This window comes from Ochotona curzoniae, unplaced genomic scaffold (genome assembly GCF_017591425.1).
Source record: "Ochotona curzoniae isolate NIBS_2020 unplaced genomic scaffold, NIBS_Ocur_1.0 contig_2321, whole genome shotgun sequence".
Taxonomy (NCBI): domain Eukaryota; kingdom Metazoa; phylum Chordata; class Mammalia; order Lagomorpha; family Ochotonidae; genus Ochotona; species Ochotona curzoniae.
Window position 1 is genome coordinate 13,106,218 of NW_024465421.1, and position 23,431 is coordinate 13,129,648.

Below are 23,431 nucleotides of genomic sequence, written 5' to 3' on the forward strand. Positions count from 1 at the left end.
AAAGACCTTTTGTCCACTAGTTCACTCCCCAAGTGGCCCCAAGGGCCAGAGCTGAACTGATCCAAAGCCAGAAGCTTCCTCTGGGTCTCCCATGTGGGTGCAGGGTCCCAAGATTTTTATTTTTAATAAAATAAAAAAAATTGTGGTAAAATATACATAACATGAAATTTGCCATTTTGGTTAGTTTTAAATATATTAGTTCAGGGACATAAAGCATAGACACAGTATTAAGTAATTATTGCCATTGTTCATTTATACAACATGATTTTTACATTAAAAAACTTATCTTGGGGCCACCTTTGTAGCATAGGGAGTTAATCTTTCTCCTGTTGGATGCCAGCATCCCATGTGGATGCAGGTTAGAGACCTTGGTATTCCATTTCCAATCTAGCTCCCTTCTAATGTACCTGGGACAGCAGTGGAAGATGGCCTAAGTACTGCGGCCTTTGCACTCACATGGGAGACTTGTATGAAACTCCTGACTCCTGGCTTTGGTCTGGCAGAGCCCAAGCTATTGAGGCCATTTGGAGGGTGAACCAGCGATGGAAGTTCTCTGTGTTTCTGTCTCTCCTTTGTAACTCTGCCTTTCAAATATATTAAACAACAACAACAACAACAAAAACCCCACCCTTTCAATTCCATTTTGTGGTTTTTTGTTTGTTTATCTTTTGAGAGGCAGAGGGATGCCTACAATGGTCAGGACTGAGTCAGGGCTAAGCTGGGAGCCGGAAACTCAATCTAAGTCCCCACTCTAGGCAGCAGGAACTGAGCTATTTGAACTATCACTGCTGCCTCTCAGAGTCTACTATCAGCATGCTGGAGTCAGGAGACAGAGTTGGGTATCAAGCCCCATGCATTCATATGGGACACATTTGTCTCAATCAGTATCTTAACCTCTGGGTTGAATGTTCCTTCCACCCCAATTTTAGATTTTTTAAAATGTAGTTTTTAGATGCTGTCCTTCAGGAATAGATGTATTACCTAAGGGCACTATATTGGTGTTGAGACAACTGTTTATAAAGAAAATGTGGCAGGACCAGCTAACATACCTGTCTCTCCAAACCAGTGGAAGCGGCCACCAGTAGTCCGGGTAACCTCCTTATAGGCAATGGCTGTGTCGGTGCGGCTGGCATAGCAGGCCGGAGCTATGGTGTCCATGCGAGGCTCACTCACATAGAAGAGACACACGTTCAACTGGAGGTCACAGCCACTACATGCCTCTGCCATGTAGGCGCACAGTATGCACTGGGGGGGCGGGGGGGAGGAAAGGCAACAGGGACCATGGCTGTTGACATCAGCCCAGTGTAGCCTGATCATCTTTCTTGAGATGTCTGGGTCTGACTAGGGAGGGTCAGGAAGTTGGACCCAACAGCCTGGTTACACCAGGAGTGGTCAGCAGAGTGACAGCATTGGCCTCCCTTGGGGAGCTTGTTAGGGATGCAGACTCTCCGGCCCCACCTGCTGAGCTGGAGACTGAATTTTAACAACATCCCCAGCTGCCTGCCTGCCCCTTAAAGTCCGGGCTTAGAAAATCATCCCCTTCCCCCCAGAGACCCCTGAAAGGCATCCTCCTGGTGGGAGAACATGACTGGGTGGTAGTGTGCTACGGGCACCTAGGACTCAACCTACGCACCATGTCCTGGTCGGGGATGCCCCCTGTGAAGAGGTAGATGCCCTGTGATTGGTGTTTGTCCTTGTCCTTGAAGTCCACTTCAACAGCCTTCCGCAGTGCACTGAGGATATTTCTGCTGCCCCCACACTGCAGGGTCAGGGCCCACCTGGGAAGACAAGGATGTGATGCCAAGGGCAGCTACCCAGGAGTCCCAGAAAGGGGAGTGGTTTTCTCATTTCTGCTCATGGCTGTCCCAGGACAGGGACCTTCTGGGAGAAAGAGAAAACGACCCCACTGAAGGCTGTTTTCAGACCCAGCAGCACGGAAATGCGGTCCACTACCTACCGCCAGGCGCTCTGTAAATTGTCGTGGCTCACGGGAACCAGCTCAGGCCTCCAGCTTTCGATTGTGCTTCCAAACCTTAGAGGAAGCAAAGATGACCTTGTTGTTCTTAGGTAGGAGCTCTGTCCGTGCTGAGGCGCAGCCATTGCCTCTTGCTCCAGGATTTATTATCTGTAGGATGCTGGAGTCAAGAGCTGGAGCCGGGTGTTGAACCCAGGTGCTCCGATATGAGACACATCTTTATGGTGTGTCTTTATGGTGTGTTAACCACTAGGCTAAAAGCCCACCACCATCATTGGCTCATCATTGGTCATGTACAATCTCTCCCTTTCATGGCTATATCCATAATCAGGTAGCTGACTACCTGATGGTCGCCCTAAGTTCCATCACTCCTGCTCTGTGCCTCTGCTCATGTTGTTTCTCCCTGCTCCCCAGGTCCTCCTCATCCCCATGTGCTTGGCAAACGCATCCTCAGTTGTCAAGGCCTCACTAAAGGGGCACCTCCTCCATTAAGGATTCCTGAGCTTACTATATCCATACAGGAAAACTGATCCTGCCTCTGATACCTCACAGTCACATATGCTGCCTTTGATTATTTTTTAATATCTTCTTTTTGAAGATTTATTTTATTTATTTGAATGGCAGAGAAAGAGGGAGAGACAGACACAGAAAGAGATAGATAGACAGATCAATTTTCCATCTGTTGCTTCACTCCCTGGATGGCTGCAATGGCCAGAACTGAGTCAGGTAACAATCCAGAGCCTGGAACTCTATCCAAGTCTCCGTCGTGGGTGGCAGGGGCCCAGGCACTTGCACTGTCTGTTGCTCTTTTCCTAGGTACATCAGCAAGGGTCTGGATCAGGAGTGGATGGGATACTGATGCTGCAGATGATTGGGCCACAACACCGGTTTAATTTTTTACCTATTTCTAAAGAGTACATTTTGTGGTGTTTTAATAAGCCTGTCTCCTGCCACTAGAAGATAAGTTCCTACACTTGAACTTAGCCAAAAGGCCGAGAAGCAATAGGAGGTAAGTTTCTTAGGGACAGGGATTGCATGCATTCACTTCCATATGCCCAGTGCCAGCGGGCACTAACATGGCAGCTAAGTGAATAGATACATAAATGAATGAGATCTTGTCTAACGTGTTTCTCTAAGTATTTTTTTCTGCACAATTTATTAGGGAAAGATTAGGCCATCATACTCAATAACACCTAATGGTAATTGTAAGCTCACTAGTATTAGAACATGCCGTATTTGGTTTAAGGCTGTATAAAGTGTACACTGCAAGGTTGAATAGTTAAGATGGCTGATGTCCAGTTTTGGTTCCTAATTCCAGTTTCCTGCTAATATGGGCTCTGGTCAAAAAAAGGGTTATAGCTGAGTACTTGGGTCCCTGCCACCCACAATGGAATCCCTGGCTCCTGACTTTGCACTTAGCCCAATTCTGACTGTTTCAAGAATTTGGGGGATGAGCCAGCAGAAGGGAACTTTTTCTATCTTTATCTCTCCATTTTTCAAGTTAGTTTTAGGAAAACTCATACTTCAAGTGGGCTCTTTTCTTTCTGTCTTCCCCAATTATTAAAAATGGTATGCAATCTTAAAGCTACATATGTATAATTTTTAATTGTTCATTTTAATATGTTATATGTCAAAATTACCCATAGGTAACAAAGAGAAAGAAGTGGAAAAAATAGAAAAGCAAAATGGGCTCTATCATAATAACTACACTACATAAAATTTACAGATAACAGATACATATAGTAATTTAGGGAATTACATATAGTATACAAAATTTTGAATTATACAGAAAAGCTATGTATACAATTTGTGTATCACATATATACACAATTTTATACTTTCATACTTATAACTTAATTAGATTTAGAATTAGGATCTCACATCTTGGAAATATTGTAGCATGCTACAACCAAGCTGAGGACTAAGACCAGGTCCATGGCTGGGGCCCTTCATTTCGTGTTTGTCGGTTTGGGAGCCAAATGGGGCAATGAGCTGAATTACTTTCTCCTAGCTGATCAAGCTGGTATGTTCCGGGGTCACTTATCACCTTCGCCCCAATGGGACAGTCCTGTAGCCATTGAATTATTCAGTGCCCCAAACAAGATCACCCAAGCCAGATAAACTGCGGCCATCCCAGGATGCTGAATGCTCAGAACCTCTGCCATCTAGCTGCTTGCCCTCAGCCCTAAGATGGTGCCCAAACCCCACATATGACCCACCCTTCTCTCCCTCCCCACCCTGGGCCATGCCAAACATACGCAATGAGGTTGAAGAGGTCTTTGTTGGACAGCTGCTCCTCCAGCAACAGTCTCAGGGAGTGCTGGATATGAATAATGTACATGGAATTGGTCGCAGAGATATCCAGCAGTATAACCACCCTAACAAGAAACACAAGCTTGAAGAGAACCGAACCTCTCAGATACTGTTTGTTTTGTTCCATTTTACTATTTAAAGTTTTTTCCAGTGGGGTGCGGGTTGTGTGGAGTGCGTTGGATGCCAAATTCTTAGCCTGCCAAAATTTCCTCTGTGGGTGGAGGCCAACAGAGCTGAGTTGACAATAGCAGATGAGGGGATCCTGGAACCGTCTTGCGCAGCGAGTTGCGTAATGGAAGTCTCTGAATGGAGACACTTTTGAGGGGTAAAAACTGCCCGTCATGGTTTTCAGTAGCTTCTTTTAAATAACTAGCAGTTGATGTTTTTATAGGCTTTGTAGGGAACACAGGAACAAGGTGAGCAAATAAGAGAAGGAATGGGGTGTACCTGGGCCTCTCGGGAATTGCTTGCCTCTTTGTGCCTGCTCTATGCTTTGAGATTTCCAGCTTCCTTTGGCTTCCTTCTGCTTTTACTATTTCTAATCTTTTATTCCAACCTCCTCCTTCCATTCTCATTTTGAAGCAACTTATATAAACAAAATTTTAAAAATTTCATTGGACCTTTGAACTCTGCTTCTTATCAGCTGCGTAACCTTAAGCATGTTTTTTTTTTAAACCTCTCTGATTTTCAGGGTATTTAATTATAAATCACTTTAATTGGATTCTCCATTGGGTTGCTCAGATAAGTTATATGGCAGAATTTCCAAAAAGTTCACAGAAAAATAAGATTAAAAGATATGTCTATTGTGTTGGTATATATAGCCTCTTCTGGTAAGAACAATCATAATTTTCCTTTGGGAAACAAATCTCTCTGTCATTAGAGCTGGGTGGAGCTGGGCCTGCTCCGAGCAGCAGCGAAGACTCTTAACCCTGGATCACGAGAAATCACAACTGGGCACAGTGAACTCGCCCATTCCATGAGCCCTGAAAATGCTAGAAAGTAAGGCTGGAACCTTGACCCAGCGTTGTGCCATGTGCATAAAGAAGTCTGTCTGAAAATAAAACCACTAGAGAAGGAAGAACAGAACATGAGAGAGATGAAGATTGATTCTCGTTGTAAATGAACTTCTAGACCCAACCATGCCTGAAGGCAGCTATTAAACTTAGTCTAGAATTTTTAGTTATCTTAATCAGACTTTCCTGTTCTGTTTAAGCCAATTTTGCATTTAGTTTCTGTTGCTTTTTAACAAGAAGAATCCTGAGGGGCACATGATGGCATCATCGCCACGCCAACTGCCGCTGATCCCTACTCTAAGTAGTGTCCTCCAATGCTACCAGCAGGGAATCCCTGAGGACAAAGGCACTGCCTGGGTGAAGGTACCTTTTTTCACAGACGGTGCCCCAGATTCGTCTGCTGGCCAGAGACAGCCATTCAATCCGCCTCTCAAATATCCGCACGGCTCTGCTGAGCTGTTTCTGCAAAAGTAGGGGCCCGGTGAGTGACCACTCTAGGTGCGGGCCACAAGGAGGCCCGGGGAATGTGGGAGCTGATTTCTGGGAGTTATGTGCCAAGTCCCCAGGTATGAACAGCACAAACAACCCACCGCCACCCTTGAGTCACGGAGAAGTCGGCTGTAAGACTAGGCAGGGAAGAGTCAATGTATTGCAGTGTGTCCGACGGGAGAGAAGTCAGACTTATTTTTTTTTTGAAGCATTCAGACCTCTGTCTGGGTTGGCATATGGGGAAAGCTCTAGAGACACATGTAGGCAGAACATATAGTCTCTCTGAAAGCCATTCAGGGCATAGCATGATATCTCCCTGTCCTTCCACGCCCCTCCCCACACCCTGCATTCTGACTGATGGGACCCATCGCTGACCTGGTACTCATAGAGGAAGGGCGGATCCACATGAACATTCTTCACTGTCCCATCATGCCATTCGAATTGTACCATTGCCTTCTGTGCTCAGCCATGGGCCAGAGGGGGAGCCAGTGATGAGACACATATGAAGGGAAGGATTGTATGTTTGAGTACTGGGTTCTCCAGATCAGATGCTGATCACAACTGGGGTCAGGTTACTGCCCTCCCACCCCATACATGCTCACTACCAGCAGCAGTAGGAGTAGTACGAGCAGCAGCATCCAGGACTGCCTGGTTTGCAGCTGAGGTTCTTCAGAGTGTGATCCTTGGAATTACCTGTGCCTGACAGTAAGCTAGGCTGTCTTCTTTGAAGGCTCTTTTGAACATCAGACACACTGAGATATGGTTGCAGGGCTTTGGTAACAAGGAGTAGTCTGAGACATTAACACATACCAGCCACAGTTTGGGAATACAGCTAGGCCTTCACAGATGCCTTGAAAATTCAATTAATTCAATCCTGTCCTTTGAACCTCCGTCAGATCCTCACGTCCACCTCCCTGTCAGTCCATTCATTCAGTCATTTATCTACCATCTTCAGTACTGTACATCTGTCACCACCTTCTTCTTTTCATCATTCCATCTTTCCATTTGCTTTCTACTCCCCTGCTATGCCTTCCTTCCAGTTCTTTATCATTCTCATCTACTCAAGGAAGCTGAGTAGCTGGAACTCAGACTTGGTACTCTGATCAGTAATGCTCACCCAAATGTCCATCCCCATCTTTACTTGCACTTATACATTCATCTCTCCTTCATTCCATCCTGTCATCCATCCTTTAATTTTCCCTTCATCCTTCCATTTGTTCACATCTCCATCTGCCCATCTTCCTTCCTCCTGTCCACCTACTTATATTTCCACTCACTCATCCACATTTTAACACATGCAGCCACCCATCACTTTCCCTTGTTCTTTTTATCCATTTATCTACCCATCTACTTAGCCATCAGGTAAACTCTGTACTAGACACAGAGGATATAGAGTTGAAGAGAGTTTTTTCTCTTGAAGGACTTATACATGATGGGGTTTACTCCCAGTAATACCTTATAGCAGCAATGAAAGCCTGTACTTTGTACAGTGAGGGCACAAGGAAAGCACACTCAGCCTGGGATAGAGGTATGTCTCCATGGAGGAGGTATCTGTGGCCCTTCATTTACTCCCTCTTATGCCCACCTCCCAAGTTTCTTGTTCAAATATTCACAAAACAGCAATTACAGCAGAGTTGGCAAATGCCCCAGAGTGCTCAGGCCTGCAATCCCTAGCTGGGCCCTTGGACTTCTGTTCCCCTAGGTTCTGCCTTAGGATTCTGATGCCAGAACATTTAAAAGGATGGGAAATGTCCCAGTGGAGTGACATCCATGGAGGACTGGAGGGAATCCTAATCTGAACTTGAATTACCTCATGGATAGTTGATGATACCGTTTTCTGGAGGATAGGCACGAATTCCTCCACAGGAGAAAACGCATTGGGTGCCAGAACCTGATAAAGGCTTAACTTTTTGGCTGAAAAAAGAAAGAAAGAAAGAAAGAAAAAAAAAAAAGCAGTGGGGCCTGAGACATCCCCCAGGAAGCTCCCAGGGTTCAGGCTCCCTGTCAGTCACTGGCATGCTTGGTGCTACCCTCTCTGGTAATCACCTTTCAGACTATTGACCTTGAGCCATTCTGCAGACGTCTTGTCCAAGTTGGGGAACTCAATTGTGAGAGGAGCTTGATGCTTTGGAGGCTTAGGTAGCAGGCTTGCAAGTGATCCTTTTGCAATCTCTGCAGAAATCTAAATTCAGTTAAAAAAAAAAAAAACCTCATTGTATGGTTGTACCTTAGAGTTGGAAAGTCCTTCATCTTCCACTTTCCACCATTACCTCTGTCCCATCCCCCTAACCTTGTCCCCCAGAGAGAACACCTTAAAGCATTACCTGCAAGATCAAAGGTGTCACCTGGGCCTCCTTCTCTGGACATTTCTGGAATTTTCAGGGAAGAGAGAGATGTACTTGGCAGCTCACTTCCTCTTGTTGGCCATCCTCCTCACCCCATTCTCCATCCTTACCATTAAGATCAACTCTGCAGGCTCCCAAGATCATGGCTGCCTCTCCTTGGGCTCAAAATACAAAGGAGTAATTTCCACACAAAATTGTTCAGGGAGTTCTGATCCAGCCCAGGGCTCTCTACCCGCACCCCATTTACAAAGTGAGAAGCTGCAGGTCTGAGAGGTTAGCTCACAGGGCTAGTGCAGGAGTGAAACCCACAGTGGTGACACCCACGCTTCAGGGAACCTGTGCATCACCTACCTCCTTCCACAGGCAGCTTGGCTCCTCCCATGGGCTGCTCTGGCGTAGGGCTTGGACTTGGCTGAGGAGGCTCTGGGCCTTCTGCATTTCTGCCAGGAGCTCATCGACATCCCGGCTGGCACAGAGCTGAGGGTGATGGGAGCAATCAGCCACCAGGAGTGACCCGGCTACCAGTGGTCAAGCCACAAAGGGCCAGCGGCCAAGTCGAGATTGCCAGAGCTAAGTGGCAGACTGCTTATACCAGATGCCTGAAGATATGTTTTGTTCCATTTATGTAGTAGTGACCTTCAGGGTTTTTAAACAGTTGAAAGTTTTATAGCTTTATAAATGCAAAGAAATACTTTACATTAGGATGGCTGTGATGGTGATGGTTTAGAGGTGGGCATTTGGCCCAGAAGCTTTGTGGGGTGCTTGCATCCCACATCAGAGCATGTGGGTTCAAATTCTGGCTCCACTCGATTCCAGCTTCATGCTAATGTGCACCCTGGGAGGCAGCAGGTAGTGGTTAAAGTAACCGAGTTCCTGCTTCCCACATGGGAGACCCAGATGGGGATCCTGGCTCCTGATCCCTCAAGTCCTGCCTGTTGGAGACATTTAAGAAGTGAACTAGCGGGCCCAGCACCAGTGGCCTAGCGGCTAGGGTTCTTGCCTTGAAAGCGCCCGGGATCCCATACGGGCGTTGATTCTGGTCCCTGCGGCTCCACCTCCCATCCAGCTCCCTGCTTGTGGCCTGGGAAAGCAGTAGAGGATGGCCAAAAGCCTTGGGACCCTGCACCTGCTTGGGAGACCTGGTGGAAGTTCCTGGCTCCTGGCTTCGGATCGGCACAGCACCAACCTTTGTGCTCACTTGGGGAGTGAATCATTGGACGGAGGATCTTCCTCTCTGTCTCTCCTTCTCTCTGTATATCTGACTTTGTCATAAAAATAAATAAAAGTGAACTAGCAGATGGAAGTGTCTGTATCTTTCCCTCTGTTTCCCTTGCTCTCTCTCTCTGCTTCTCAAATAAATAAATGAATCTTAAAAAGATTAATCACAGAATTATTACCTGATACAGAAATTCTATTTTAGTTATATATCCCAAATAAATGAAAATAAGGACTCTGAAACTGATATGCTATTTACATATCAGAAGGTAGAATAGCCAGAAGGCGGAAAAAAATCCAACTTTTACTAACAGTTTAGTGAATAAACAAAACATGGCACTTCTAGACAATGGAACATTATACAACCATAAAAAAAGGTTGTCCTGCGTCTTCTCACACACTCATTTTAACCTAATATTTACACATTGGGTGTGAATAGAACAAGGAGCCACAGGGAAACAAGTACACAGCATGGTCTGCTGGCCACAGCTGGAGAGGCAGGCAAGGGGCAAGTGTGTCAGTAGAAGGACCTACCTCTGCAGCCGGGCTGTAGCAGTGGTAGTAGCCCCCAAGGGCTTCTGCAAGGTTCTTCAGGACGGCCTGGAGGGGTGGGGACAGTGTCACGGCCACACCAATACTTGGCAGAACTTTGCAGCTATACAATGCTTCTGATTTTCCTGATGGGAGAACTAGGCTCAAGAAAGGGATATTGTGGTCCACAGCTTAGAAGGCCTGACCGGACATGGAGCCTTCAAGGCTGTCTCAACTTGTATCACCAAACCCAAGAGGAACCTTGGAGAAGCTCAGGTACTTACAAGAGGGAGCTGACCATCACATTTGTAGGTGACCACGTGGATGATTAGGCCCCTTCCTATGGTGGCCTGCTGCATGTAATCAGACAGGATATCAGAAGACTGATCAGGGCTATGGAGGAGACAGGAGAGAAGTGAGCACCTTGGGTCAAACCAGAGAACATTCCAGAGAAAAATGATGATTCCAGGGAAAAATCTGTGCAGGGCTTTGTGGACTGCAGGCCTGGCTGGCCCTGGCTACCCTGTCCCCTTGACCTACGAACATGACCCTCCACTCCAGTGTGTGTAAGAGCCCTGCTTGGTGATCTCTGCCCTATGATTTGGTTCTTCAAACTCTTCATGGAGTCCAATACCCACCCAGGAAAGGAGACCTACCAGCTGCCCATGATGATCACCAGAGAATTCAGCTCCTTCAGAGTAAAGATTTTCTTCAGGGCTCGAAGCAAATTGCTGCCTCCCTCAGGCTGCAGTTTCTTTACCCAGAGTCTGAGTTCCTGGAGGCTGGTGGGGAGAGAGCAGCAGGGACCTCACTGTAGTTTACTTACCAGGTGGCAGGCCAAGGAGACACGAACTCATGAAGGTTTAACAATTCTTTGAGATGGGGATTCTTATTCCTGCTTTAAGGATGAGGAGACTGAAGCTTTGAGTGAGGATTTATGTAAGGGGATACTGTAAGCAACTAGTAAAATAGGTTCTATACCAGGTTAACTTCAGACCCTAAGAGTACACTGTCTTCTGTTTGAGGGGTTGGGGCTGGGTGCTTTCTTTCCTGCTATACCCCACCCAGCTCTCCTGGGAGCCAGACTGCCATGTCCGCTATAGAGTGAACCCTCTGACACTGATAGAAGGTTCTAAGAGAAGGCAGTGTGGCTCTGAGGTACTGTCTCATGCCAATAGGGATATACGCCATTGGTAAGAAGGGAAAATTTTTTTTAAGATTTATCTATTTATTTGAAAGGTTATTTCAGAGAGAAAGTGAGTGGCAGAGATACGAGTGGGCGATGACAAGGGAAGTCCAGAATCAAATGAGTTGAACTTTTGGCCAATGTCAAGGTGACATCCTGGAAATTGCACAACCACAGTGGACATCATGGTAAACAATGCTTGCATTCACTGAGTTTTTGATATGTGTCAGGCACTTAATTTTCATTTCATCTTCACAGCAGCTCTGTTAGGTGTAAGCATCACTGGCCTTGTTCTGTGAATGAAGAGTTAAAGGATTTGTTGAGGTTACCCAGTGACTATCAGAGATGTGACTCCAGGCCAGAGCTGCCTTAATCATCCAATAAAGACACTGGCACTTGGGAAAGAAATGAACAAGCTGACTTGCTGAAGGAAGGTGGCAGTCACTCACGTGGAGACACCGAGTTCCATGGAGTCTGGCCAGAGGAAGCTGGTGGTGGAACCAAAGGACAGGACATACAGCTTCTCCTTGTGGCTCAGCTGCTCTTCAATGAGCCTCTGCTGGGCAAAAGGACATCATGTCTCCCAAAGCCAGGACTAAGGGGGGCCTGGGTTCCCCTCTCTCATCCTGGCTGGCCCCTGAACCTAGAAGATGTGCTGTGCCCAGATCAGAAGACTTGAGGCTCAGCTGACCAACTGGTTCTAGGTTGACATTTGCTTCCCCTTGTTGAGTCTCATGGGCATGTGGGATGAGCATCCTGGCTGCCCCATATGTCGAAGCTGGATCTCCAGCACTTAACTGGCATCAGGGAGGGAGGACACACAGGTCAGGACTGTGGTTTCTCTCCAACGCGTGTGAGTAAGGGATGGATCAATGGGCACAGCATCAAGCTAGTCTAAGGATCTTAAGCTGCAGCTGGTGCGTATTCTATGAGAACTACACCTCTCCTTCTTCTTCTGGACCAGCTAGAAATTTCACCTATGTGCCATCCACTCTACCCCATCTGGGGGAATCTTTGTGAACTTAGCCCTCAGGACTTGTCATTTAGGGACATACTTGCACTGATACCTGTCCCCTGACCCCACAGAGACCAGAACAGGTACAAGTCTGGTTGAATAGCCCATATTAAGCCTTTCAAAGGCTCTGGCAGACCTTTATAGGAACAGCTATCAGCTCTGTGGTCCCCATCCCAATCCTATAAGAAAGCATCCACTCCCTAGGACATCACAGCTGCATGGAGGCTTCTCTCGGTGCCAGACTTTGCACTGAGCACTCCACTCATGCAGATGCCTTTCGTCCTTATGTCAAACTTATTGGTATCACACTCATTTTACATAGGGCAGTAACCAAGGCATAGAGAGATTAAGTAACACAGTCCCACGGCCTAGGTATGGTGGAGGTGGCTAGGAGGACCTGACTCTTGAGTTCTTAGTTTTTGTTACAAATATGCCGAGGAAGCCAGAATAGGCCAGAAGTCCTGTGTTCTGTTTATGCTGGAGTCAGCTTCCAACCAAGTCCCATCTTCACCTTCTCTTTCCAGGGCTCCACAGGCTCTAGAAGCCAAGTCTAGTAGTTAGATACTGTCGTGTTGAGAATAGCAGAAAGTCACATGGCAGTTAAACATGACTCTGGGGTTGGTAGTTTACATAGGTGCAAATTTCGGGGATGGTGTTCTATATTAAACACCCTGTTTTGCATTTGTAATTGACAAAGCCAGTTAGCAAGCTTGAGGGGAAGAAGGGGGTGACAGGGTGGTCCCAGCTACTTCTCTGTGCAGGGAAACTCACCCCCAGGTCATTCTGGAATTCCTCCCTCTGAGGGCCATTGCCCACCGCCGACCTGTCAATGAGGATGCCTACTCTGGTCCCTTTAATGAGGCCAAATGCCTAAAACCAAATAGAGAAATTTAGAGACAATCAGAACAGCCCTGTGCCTCCCCAGGACCATATAGCTTGGAGTGGGGCAGCAGGGCAAGTGCTCCCCTCCCATTTACAGGAAACAGCTAGAAAATACCCTTTATAGCAAAACCCAACATCCTGACTTCAGCTCTGGGCACTGTCTGCTTCTAGGTTATGGGAACCTAATCATTAAACGCTTCTCTCCCCCTTTGATATTTGCTGTCCGCATTTATGAAGTAATACACATACATGTTCATTATCTAGAACCTGGAGGTTATAGAAAAGCCCACTTTGTTTGCAAGATACCTAATGATATTTGCTTTTCTTATTTCTCCATATCCCTATTTATTTCTTCCTTGCTCTACCAATCAAATGCAGACATGGTGAGCCCACCAGCTGTGGTGACATTTCTGTGAGATTCCACTTATATGTTCCCAATACCTATCACTATCAGTGCTGTTGGATTCTGTCCCTAAGTGCTCATCTTGTCACAGCTCCACTGGGAACTGGAACTTTCATTTGCATGAAATTGACATTCATCTGGGGAAGGAGACTCCACAGGATTCTTCTGGCCTTAAATTCTACTTTACGGGACACTTAATTTTCCTGTTCAATTCACTCTTCTGCTTTCAGGGAAGAGTATTTTACATCTCTACCACTTCCATTCTGGACTCTCCCAGCAAGTGATCGTTGCCTCCAATTTCACTGAGAAAACAGAAATTAAAAATAAAACAAAACAAAAAGCTTTCCCATACAGAATCTACCAATTTACCAGGTTATGATGCACCTAAAACTATCCATCAAAGCTCTGAGCCTATCAGTTTGAAGTGTAGCTGGATCTTCCTTATCAAATAGGACTTTAACACTGCTATCGCTCCTATAGGCTCATCACTTACTCCTGATCTATTTTTTGCACAGCATCCTTCACCACACACAGGGACCATAATATTGCTCATCTTGAAAAAGAAACAACCTTTTCAGGATCCCATTTCTTCCTGCAGCAGCATCAATGTTCTGCTTCCCAGGTTGGCAACACAGCGTTACTTATGTCTGACTCTCACACTGGACTCTTCCCCACTGCTCTGAAGTCACACTTGTCAGTCAGAGGGATCAGTGCGTCCCCTCTTGTCAGTGATCAAATCCAAGTTCTCAATTTTCTCAGACTCTTGAATAGCATGTGACAGACTGTGTTGAGAATTGGACAAGTTGAAGAAGTTAGCTTTCATGTCTCCCAGGCCACCACATGCTCCTGTTTTTTTCGACTCCTCAACAACCAGTCCTTATTAAATTTCTTTGCTAGATTCACCCTTTCTTCCTTGTTCCAATGTCCACATCTTGGTGTGTCCTAGGGACTTGCTCCTGGAGGTGTGGGGCATTAACGTCACCCAGCAGCTTGTTAGGAACATAGAACCTCATGTCCCATTCCAGAGGCACTCAGTTAATCTATATTTTAACAAGACTTTCTGGGTGATTTGGCCGCATACTAAAATAATTTTTTAATTAATTTATTTTTATTGGAAAAGTAGATCTACACAGAGAGAAGGAGAAACAGAAAGATTTTCCATCTACTAGCTCAGTCCCCAAGTTGCTGCAACAGCCAGAGCCGATCCAAAGCTAGGAGCTTCTTTTAGATCTCCCATGCAGATGCAGGGTCCCAAGGCTTTGGGACATCCTTGACTGCTTTCCCAGGCCACAAGCAGGGAGGTGGATGGGAAGTGAAGCAGCCAGAACATGAACTGTGCCCAAATGAAATCCTGGGCATGCAAGGTGAAGATTTGGCCTCTAGGCTATCATGCCAGGCCCTGCACACTAAAATTTGAGAAGCTCTGGGCTGTGTTTCCATTTTACCCTCTCTCACACGTGCACTCTCTATACCAGAGTTTGGCAATGCTGGCACTCCTGACATTGGGGAATGGGTGATTCTCTGTTATGAGGAGCTGCCCTGGGCATTGCTGGGTGTTGAACAACATCCCGGCTGCTGGTAAACTGGGTGCCAGTAACCTCCCTCCTCCCCCAAGCTGTGATCATTAAACATGTTTTCAGATACTGCCAAATGTCTCCTAACGGCAAATTGACCGCCCTCCCATCCCCACTCCTGTTGAAAACCACTGCTTTGTATTTGCTTCCTAAGTGGTCTCACGAGTCTCATGTCTTTAAATGCCACCTGCACGGTGAGATTATCTGACATCCATCTCCAGGCCAGTCTGTCTTGGAACCCCAGACATGTGCACACTGCAGTGTGTTCTACATCTCCATCTGGATACCTTGGAGGGCCTGCAGATTCTGTCTATCTAAAACATGGCTTTCCACCTCAAATGCATTCTTCCCTCGGTTCTCCCCCACCTCCCTAAATTGCATTCAACATCAGCACAAGCACTGTGGCCCCAAACCTATCCATTCCATCAGCAAGTGCTGTGAGCTCTTTCTTCACACTGTGGTTTGAGCTCACTGTTTCTCATCCCGCCCAAGCAAGCACCCATCCTACTAGCTCACAGTCTGTTTCTGGTCTCTGCTGCCCTGGGTCCATCTGTGCAGTAGCTAGAGTGATCCTTTTCAAACTTGTGAGATCATATTACTCCCATGTTTAATCCTCTCCCTCAAACCCAGTCTCTATAAGAACCTCCTACTCGGAACCTGCCCTCACCTCACTGCCTTCACTGCCCACATTGCTCTCGCTATGCTTGATGTGTTGACATGCCTGCTGCTTCCGGGGGGTGCCAACCTTGTTTCCACCTCAGGACCTTTGTGTTTACTGTTCTCCTTTTTCCAGAACATTCTCCTCTAGATCCCAGCCTGACTCATTCCCCTGTTTCATTTACCTGTGTCTTCAAATGTTCCTTCCTCAGAAGGAGTTTCCTTGGCTACTGTACTTCCATAGCCCTCCTTCTGTTTCATGCTTTATTCTCTTGCCCTGCTTTAATCTTTCTTTATAGCACGACCTAGTGCAAAGTAAGTGCTATATAAATAATTGCTGTATTGTACTTTACAGGGAATAGTGACAAGGGAAAAAAAAAAGGCCTGTATGGGTTCAGTAAGAGGATTTTTTTCCAAACATTTTTGACCCATGGTTGGTTGGATCTCTTCACATGATTTGTGAATTTCTTCACTGTCTGCCCCTCCTCACTGGATTGTCAGTTTCATGTAGACAGAACCTTTTTATTGCTCACGTGTGTACCTTCAGTCCTGAACAGTGCTAGATAAGGAGTCATCACCTGATAAGTATTTGTTGAAATTCATGACCCAAATGAAATGTGAGGCATCCTAAGACATTGCTGATCCCCAGGGGCCAGAAGTCAAAATTTAGAACCAGTTCTATTGCTCTTAGAATTTAAAAAAAAAAAAAAAAGCTGCTCTGAGAGCTGTACAGCATTTGAAATTGAAAACATGCATTCCCTTAAACCTAGCCATTGAAATTCTAGAAATTTATCCTTTGGAAGTAATTGGACAAACACAGAGATGTAATTGGAATCCAGTGATACCAGATAGTCTCAGCTGTCAAGAGAAGTCTGGAAATAGACATAAAAGTGAAATATCAGGATTTTAAAATCTTGGCAACTATTAGAAAAAATATTTTAAATGACAGGGCCAAGAAAAACACAGCTGCAGGCCAGATCTAGCCTGCATGCTGCTGCCCTGCCAGCCTTGCTTTGCCCTGCACAGATTAAAAGCTTTGGCTTTCCATGCACAACCTCCTGTCTCCCTTTTACAGTCCATGAAGTTTGGGGGTGCTCTCCTAGGCTCCTCCTGCCGACTGTTCTCCTCTATTTTCCTAGGAATGAGTACTAATTCCAGATATACCTACTTAATATATTTCACCTCCTCGGCTATGGTGATTGGCTTAAATTAGTCCAATGAAATCCAATCCCAGACTTGGGAGAATGTATAGGGAACAGGAAGTGAGGTCCCTTTTGATTAGAGTTGTCTAGGTGGTGATACAAGCTTAGAATTTACATCACTGATGACCACTTCCCCCAAGCCTGGGGACAGTCATTCCAAAAATTAAACCAACTCAGAGGAAGACAAAGCCCATAGACATAGGGATGACACTATTTGAGCACCAGGATACAAATATGTCTGAGTTTTTCAGGCATGTCGGTTAAGAAATTTCTGTTTTAGCTCAAGATAATTTAAAATGGAAAACTAGCACCTGCATCAGAAAGAGTTCTAACACGTACGGATGGAATGAGTGAAAGGGGGGCAAAGAACGAATCCATATCCATTACCTTATTGCTGTTTTCTGTGAGCCACCGAATTCTCTGCTGATAGAGTCCAATAGCTCTGCCAAAACACCAGAAAAACTCATCTTATAAAAGGTCAACTTCATCACGGAGCAATAGTTACTTATGTGGAAGTAAGGTGTGCATTGGACTCTTTTTTTAAGTGGGTCTAAGACTTTGGCAGAATATGAACACAATGTATACCAGAGAGAAAACTAAAGACGTTAGCTTTGCCAGGACACTTGGTAAAATACAAAGAGCTTATGAAAAGGATGGGGTGGGCAGACATAGGTCCGTTAAGTGATGTGATGCACAAAGACTACAGTTTGGTGGAACAAGGGGTGAGCTGTGGAGGATGGGGCAGCATGTTCTCATGAGAAAGGCCAAAGAACATTCTTGTACTTGTTCAAGTCTGACTTCTCAGATGAAACTATTTCTAGTCCTCTGGGGGGAGTAACTTAAAGGCATAACACAAGCAGTTCAGCAGCAGCTTCTCACAGGTCTGATTAACGAAAGCTTAGCTTCTGAAAAGTAGCCCGGGAAAGGTCTCAAAGTCCCCTTGTTGCAAAGTGTTCTAGTGACTAGTGGGAGGCCAACATGTGACAGGTTCTTAAAGTAAGGACTCAGTCACTGAGCACACGTCCTCACATGGGATCTGAGCGTCTACAGAGAAGTAAGGAAAGTCTTCAGGATGAAATCACAGGGCAGTGGGTGGTGGTTAAAGCTAGAAGGGGCTCATGAGTATGAATAGATCTGAAAGGATGAACTCTGTAGAGACTCTTGCATTGGGGATCCAGTTCTGTCCTCCCTGGCTGTGTGTCTTTGCTCAGGTGGGTGACCTCTCTGAATCCCAGTTTCATCATCTCCAACACAAAGATAAGAACAAGGCCTGATCCAAGTTTGTTCAATACCAATTAGCTAAATAGATCTGAACATTCCTTAAATGCTGAATTCACAATTAAAGGTAAACAAGCAAGACACTGCAGAATTCCTCAACATCTGTTTAATCTTCCAACCCAATAAAATTACCATAATATTTATATTTAAAAATGATTTTATAAACAGCAAATTGGTTACTCTGTAAATAGTCATTAGCAATTGATTTTTGGATAACTGGCTTCAGAGTAATACACAGTTTTGGTCTCAGCGAGTAAGATCATCTGTGCATCCTTTACTGGAATTTCTGACACATTGGTAAATGTTAGCTATTAATTATTATCACCTTCTAAGAAACCTCAGGCAAACAATAATGATGGATTAGAGGTGGCTAGATCAGGGATGCAATCTTAAAAACTATCATATCTAGTGACTGTTAAGAGATACGTTTGTATGTACATGTTTATATATATATATGCTTCTGTACATATTGAGTCAATATACAGTTTTATAACTTGCTTTATTCATATGAAGTGAATAAATTTCACATATTTCACAATAAAGACATAGGAGTATAGTGATACATCCCATCCTATCCTGTATATTTTGATACATATATAAACTATATGAACCAAACCAATTTGACATGGAAAGTAGTCACTCTTACCCAGGAAGCTGGAGTCAGGAGACTAAATGAAGAGACACAATCAAGCACCAAATTCTGCCATATCAGTGTGAAATAATGGGAGATGTGGATATCTTAAACATCCTATGCCAGGGGCCTGGTGCAATGGCTCAGCTTAATTCTCCCCCTTTCAAGTGATGGGATCCCATATGGGTGCTGGTTTATGTCCTGGCTGCTTTGCAACCCATCCAGCTCCCTGCTTGTGGCCTGGGAAAGCAGTTGAGGACAGCCCAAAGCCTTGGGACCCTGCACCTGTGTGGGAGACCTGAAAGAAGCTCCTGGCTTCAGATCAGTTGGCTTAGCTCTGATTGTTGTATCCAGTGGGGGAATAAATCAGTGGATGAAGGGTCTTTCTCCTCTCTGTAAATCTGCCTTTCCAATAGAAATTAATAAATCTTTAAAAACATACACACACAAAACAAAATGATCTGTCAAACACTAGCCCTTAACATTTTTTATTTTCTGTTTGAGAAAAGACGAGCCTGGGGTTGGAAGAGCTAAGGGCCTTGCTGAAGGGTCCGGTATGATCACTGTTTGAACAGTCACTTTTGGACTGCTGAAATGAGATCATTCTTGAGCTCCGGGTGTTACCGATAAACATACTTACTCAGAAAGCTTGGATTCAAAATGGCAGATGGTCTGAGTGGAGAAGCGGATTTTCTGCATGACATTGCTGCCTTCCTCCCTGAAGAAGCAAAAGGCTTATGCAGGAGCCACACGGCCCTGGAGCCTGAGTACATCACTCAGCTGTGGACGTTAGAGGGAAACAGAGCCTCAGACTTACAGCACCGCTGTGCCCTGTTTGATCAGGTCAGCCAAGGTGAGTTTCTGAAACTCTAGACTGTGATTCGAAAGCCAATCTTCGGGGTCCTCAGAAGCTGAAGACCAGGTCTCACTCCCCTGCAGCCTCTGCAAGACAGAAGCCAGAGTCAAACAGAAATCGGAGGGAAGAGGGCGGGATGCTTTGGTTCTCTTCACACAGGAATTGCCAACACTCACTAATCCCATCTAAAGGTATCTACCAGTTTTTGCTGAGATCATAAACAAATGTGGAAGCCATAGGGCCGACTGCACTGGAAAGACCCTTCATTCTCATTCTCCACCTCTCACCTCATCCCCAATATGTGGCCAGGCTACTCAAAGACTACTCATCATATCTACATTCTTAGCCTGAAGACACAAGCAAATGGCCAGGCTATATGACAAAAGATCCACAACTCCGGGGCGATAATCAGGATTGGTCAATAATTGCCAGCCAGTTTTCCTGTTCTTGTTTTTTGTTTGTCTTTGTCTCCTGGAGAGAGAGAGAAAGGAGTGTGCCACACGTGGGGTGCCTGTTTACTAGCTTAGTCACAGGGTGGCATCTCCTTTTCTCTGTGGTCATGGGAGAGAACATAACGTCTTGAGTGTTTCTGCATAGACAATTCCCAACAATCATCTTTACTTCCCCCTCAAGTTTGGTCATAAATAGGTCACTATAAAATAAATATAATGAAAATAAAATGCTGTTACAATGCTCCACGAAGCATATATTTCTGCAAGCCTTAAGTGCTGTGCCTGGGGCTTGCTCCTGTTTCAGTTTAAAAAGGAAATTAGCAAGTGTTAAGGAAATGCAGAAAAACACTCTCTTAATTACGGCCAACAGGGAGATAGCACTTATAATATGTCAAGCAGTTTCTGGATAGAAACTCAGTTAATTCTACTAAGTAGGTTCCGTCCTAACCCCACTTGGCTGACAACGAAACTGAAGCGCAGGGATTTTCAGTAATGTGCTCAAAGCCACACAGCTAATGGTGAAACTGGGATTCCAACCCAACTGTTTCAAGGCAGGTTAGAAACCACAACACTCTACTGCTTCTCCAAACGAGCACTCGGCTGTGGCTGTTTCATGAACTGATGGGCAGCCAGCTGACTGACAGGTAACTTTCTCTCTATGTGAGTCTGTGCTGAAGGGTCTTCCTTTGAACAGCTCTAAAACCATGGTCCCAGTCCTACATCTGGAGAGACATTGCTCTGCATCATATGAACATTAGATGTCACTGTTCTCACCCTTCAGGGCTCAGCCATCACTCTGCTTGCTAACACTGAAAACGGAGGCTTAGAGTTGACCGTTAGAGTTGACCGTCTCTCCATCTTTCCTACGTTTGCAATGATCTGTCATATTTTAGGATGTGGGCGTTGTATTATGAACAGCTGAGTATACACTCTTAAACATATTGCAGCTTTGACTTCAGGGTCAGCTGATTAGAGAAGGGTAAGATCTTCGTTTACACAGAAAATGGTAAGCTTGTTCCACTGATTGCCATTTGCAAAGCAAAAGAGGCCTCAGCTGTGGCTGATACATTTAAGTCTGGTCCTTTACACATCTGGAAGCCACTGGTTTTGATATGAAATTAGATCAAATGAAGATCCAGGTCATTACTACCTGAAGTCACTGAAAAAATTTCCTCAGAATCCGAAGACGCTCTCAGCCTTCTCTCACTTTCTTTTAATTAAACTGTTTTCCTATAAATGCCCAGACTTGAGAAAAGTAAAACATGACTATCTGTCCAACTGTTTAATTGGACCACCACTAATTTAATTTAATCCACCACTCCGAGTGTATACTTTCTGATGATTGTTTCAAATGTGTCATATTTAGGCTCTAGTGTAGATGACAAGATGGCTATGCACCAACCGTGCACATGGCAACCAGAAATGACTGTTGCATTCATGGTTGAGTGAATTCTGAGTTGTAGACAGTCTATGCACTCTCGTGTGTAGACAGCTCATGCACACACTGAACGTCACCTTGCAATCACAGTCTGGCTATTCTAAAGGTTAATTCCCCCATCCTAACGATCTTGCTCAAATAATACTTTCTGAAATAGATTTCTGAATCTAGCTTTTTCTAGGGAATCCTAAAAGAAAAACCTCAATAAGAGGAATTTTGGAATTAAGTGTCATACATTCCAGGCTTTGATAACATGCTTAAAGTCTTCATGTACCCCAGAATATTTATTATTGTGGCCGAGGAGCCACTATGGATTTTATAAACAGCATAGAGCTTTTTAGGTCATTTCTAGAGGCAACGGGAGGTGAATGTTTAATTAATCCTTTTCAGTTCTGAGATCTCAAAGTAGAACACCCAGAGTTTGGAACATTCTGCAGTGCCTGATGGATCTGTCAGTGCTGCTACTCAGTTAAAGTGCTGTGGTTTGTTTTTTTGTTTGTTTGTTTGTTTTTGGTTTTTTTTTTTTTACCAGTAATTCCTGCGTCTGATTAACAGGTGTAACCAGTAATCCATCATCTGGATTTTGCCCAGGTCCATTCATAGTCTCTTGGTTCAATTGCTTCTTGGGGTCTTCGTCAGCATTTCTCCTCATGCTACAAGAAAAAGTGACTTGATCAGTGCCCCAGCTCTCGGCCTAGCCTCCATACTGCCCACTTTTCTCCCCTCTAGTTCTGAAAAGGATTCCAGAAATATTTTTATTTTTGTGCAGTAACTGGGAAGGATTCCCATAGAATCCTGATAAAATATGGACCCAAGATTCCTGAGATATTATATTGTTGTGTCCTGGTGCTTGGGTAAAAGTCCTCTAGGGCGATGCATTTATCATTGACGTAGTCTCACTTCCTGGCAGGAGCTTCCCATCCCTCTCAACTCTCCTGAGCAAAAACGTTGCCATTTTCTTTTACAGTCATTTTCCAGAAGGTTATTTTCTTGACCATGGAAGACATGACTAGGTTGTGTAGCCATTATGAAAGCACTTAATGCTTATCTTCCTATGAAGGAAAAGTAAACACCGGCAAAGGGAATAAGTCCAGCATGTGGACGATAACAGTTTTGCAGGTTTTCTCCGTCCAGCTCAACTCCTCTGTAATTAGTTAAACACCTACTGGGTTAGCAGGATTAGTGCTCAGTGCTAAGAATACATTGATGAACAAGGTGATGTGGGTTTCACAACTTTGCCTCTTTTGGCATTTTGGACCCAAGAATTCTCGGCGCTGAGGGCTGTCTTGTTCATTGTATGTTTAGCAGTATCCCTGACCTCTACTTATTACATACCAGGAGCACCCCCTCTACCATGTATCCAAAATGTCTCCAGTCCTTGTCAGATGTCTTCTGGAGACAAAACCATCCCCATGAAGGTAGATATTATTATCCTTGTCCTCAGGGAGTGCTCATTTAAGAGGGACAGAATAATGTTAAAATGTTAAAGGAAGCAGTCATCTCTCAGTCGCTGAGGGGGATTACCTTGAGGACTCTGCCCTGCTCAGCAAAAAATCAGAACCTGCAGGTGCTCGAGGCTCCCATATAAAATGACATAGCATTTGCATATGTAAATAGTTGTGATGCTACATTATTTAGATAATGACAAGGGGAGGTAGAAATTTGCACGTGTTCAAAACAGATGTGATCTTTGTTTCTTTTCCATCCATAGTTTGTTGAATCCACAGATGTGAAACCCGTGGATACTGAGTGAGGGCGGACTGTAATTACCGATAGGGGAAAAAGCTATGAAGCAAGGAAACAGGATAATGTTATAATCAGGAAAGGGAATTACTCTAGATAGGGAAGGGGGTGAAGGAAAGTGTCTTTTGAGCTTAGTCCTTGAAGGATGAAAGGAGATAGCCATGTTAAGGGTGTGTTGAAGGCACTAGTAGTAGGTATAATCTCATATTGGAACATAGGATCAAGTCCTGGCT

General features: G+C 44.9%; 1 protein-coding gene across 2 annotated transcripts in view; it reads right to left on the reverse strand.

Moving 5' to 3' along the window:
• The window catches only part of VWA3A (von Willebrand factor A domain containing 3A), a 45,514-nt gene that overhangs the window by 17,730 nt on the left and 4,353 nt on the right, over nucleotides 1-23,431 (reverse strand). The window contains exons 1-19 of one of the 2 annotated variants that reach the window (XM_040973220.1): nucleotides 22,408-23,217; nucleotides 21,985-22,108; nucleotides 19,527-19,651; nucleotides 19,350-19,427; nucleotides 17,188-17,242; nucleotides 12,854-12,952; nucleotides 11,517-11,623; nucleotides 10,538-10,663; nucleotides 10,166-10,274; nucleotides 9,885-9,950; nucleotides 8,487-8,612; nucleotides 7,837-7,972; nucleotides 7,601-7,704; nucleotides 6,166-6,246; nucleotides 5,669-5,763; nucleotides 4,234-4,353; nucleotides 1,958-2,032; nucleotides 1,634-1,778; nucleotides 1,050-1,245 (exon numbers count right to left, since the gene is read on the reverse strand). In XM_040973220.1, coding sequence (XP_040829154.1) covers nucleotides 1,050-1,245; nucleotides 1,634-1,778; nucleotides 1,958-2,032; nucleotides 4,234-4,353; nucleotides 5,669-5,763; nucleotides 6,166-6,246; nucleotides 7,601-7,704; nucleotides 7,837-7,972; nucleotides 8,487-8,612; nucleotides 9,885-9,950; nucleotides 10,166-10,274; nucleotides 10,538-10,663; nucleotides 11,517-11,623; nucleotides 12,854-12,952; nucleotides 17,188-17,242; nucleotides 19,350-19,427; nucleotides 19,527-19,651; nucleotides 21,985-22,108; nucleotides 22,408-22,481 — 2,041 coding nt within the window. In that variant the 5' untranslated portion in view covers nucleotides 22,482-23,217. Of the gene's footprint in view, nucleotides 1-1,049; nucleotides 1,246-1,633; nucleotides 1,779-1,957; nucleotides 2,033-4,233; nucleotides 4,354-5,668; nucleotides 5,764-6,165; nucleotides 6,247-7,600; nucleotides 7,705-7,836; nucleotides 7,973-8,486; nucleotides 8,613-9,884; nucleotides 9,951-10,165; nucleotides 10,275-10,537; nucleotides 10,664-11,516; nucleotides 11,624-12,853; nucleotides 12,953-17,187; nucleotides 17,243-19,349; nucleotides 19,428-19,526; nucleotides 19,652-21,984; nucleotides 22,109-22,407; nucleotides 23,218-23,431 lie in introns of those variants that run through there. The other variant, XM_040973221.1, reaches the window with a different exon arrangement.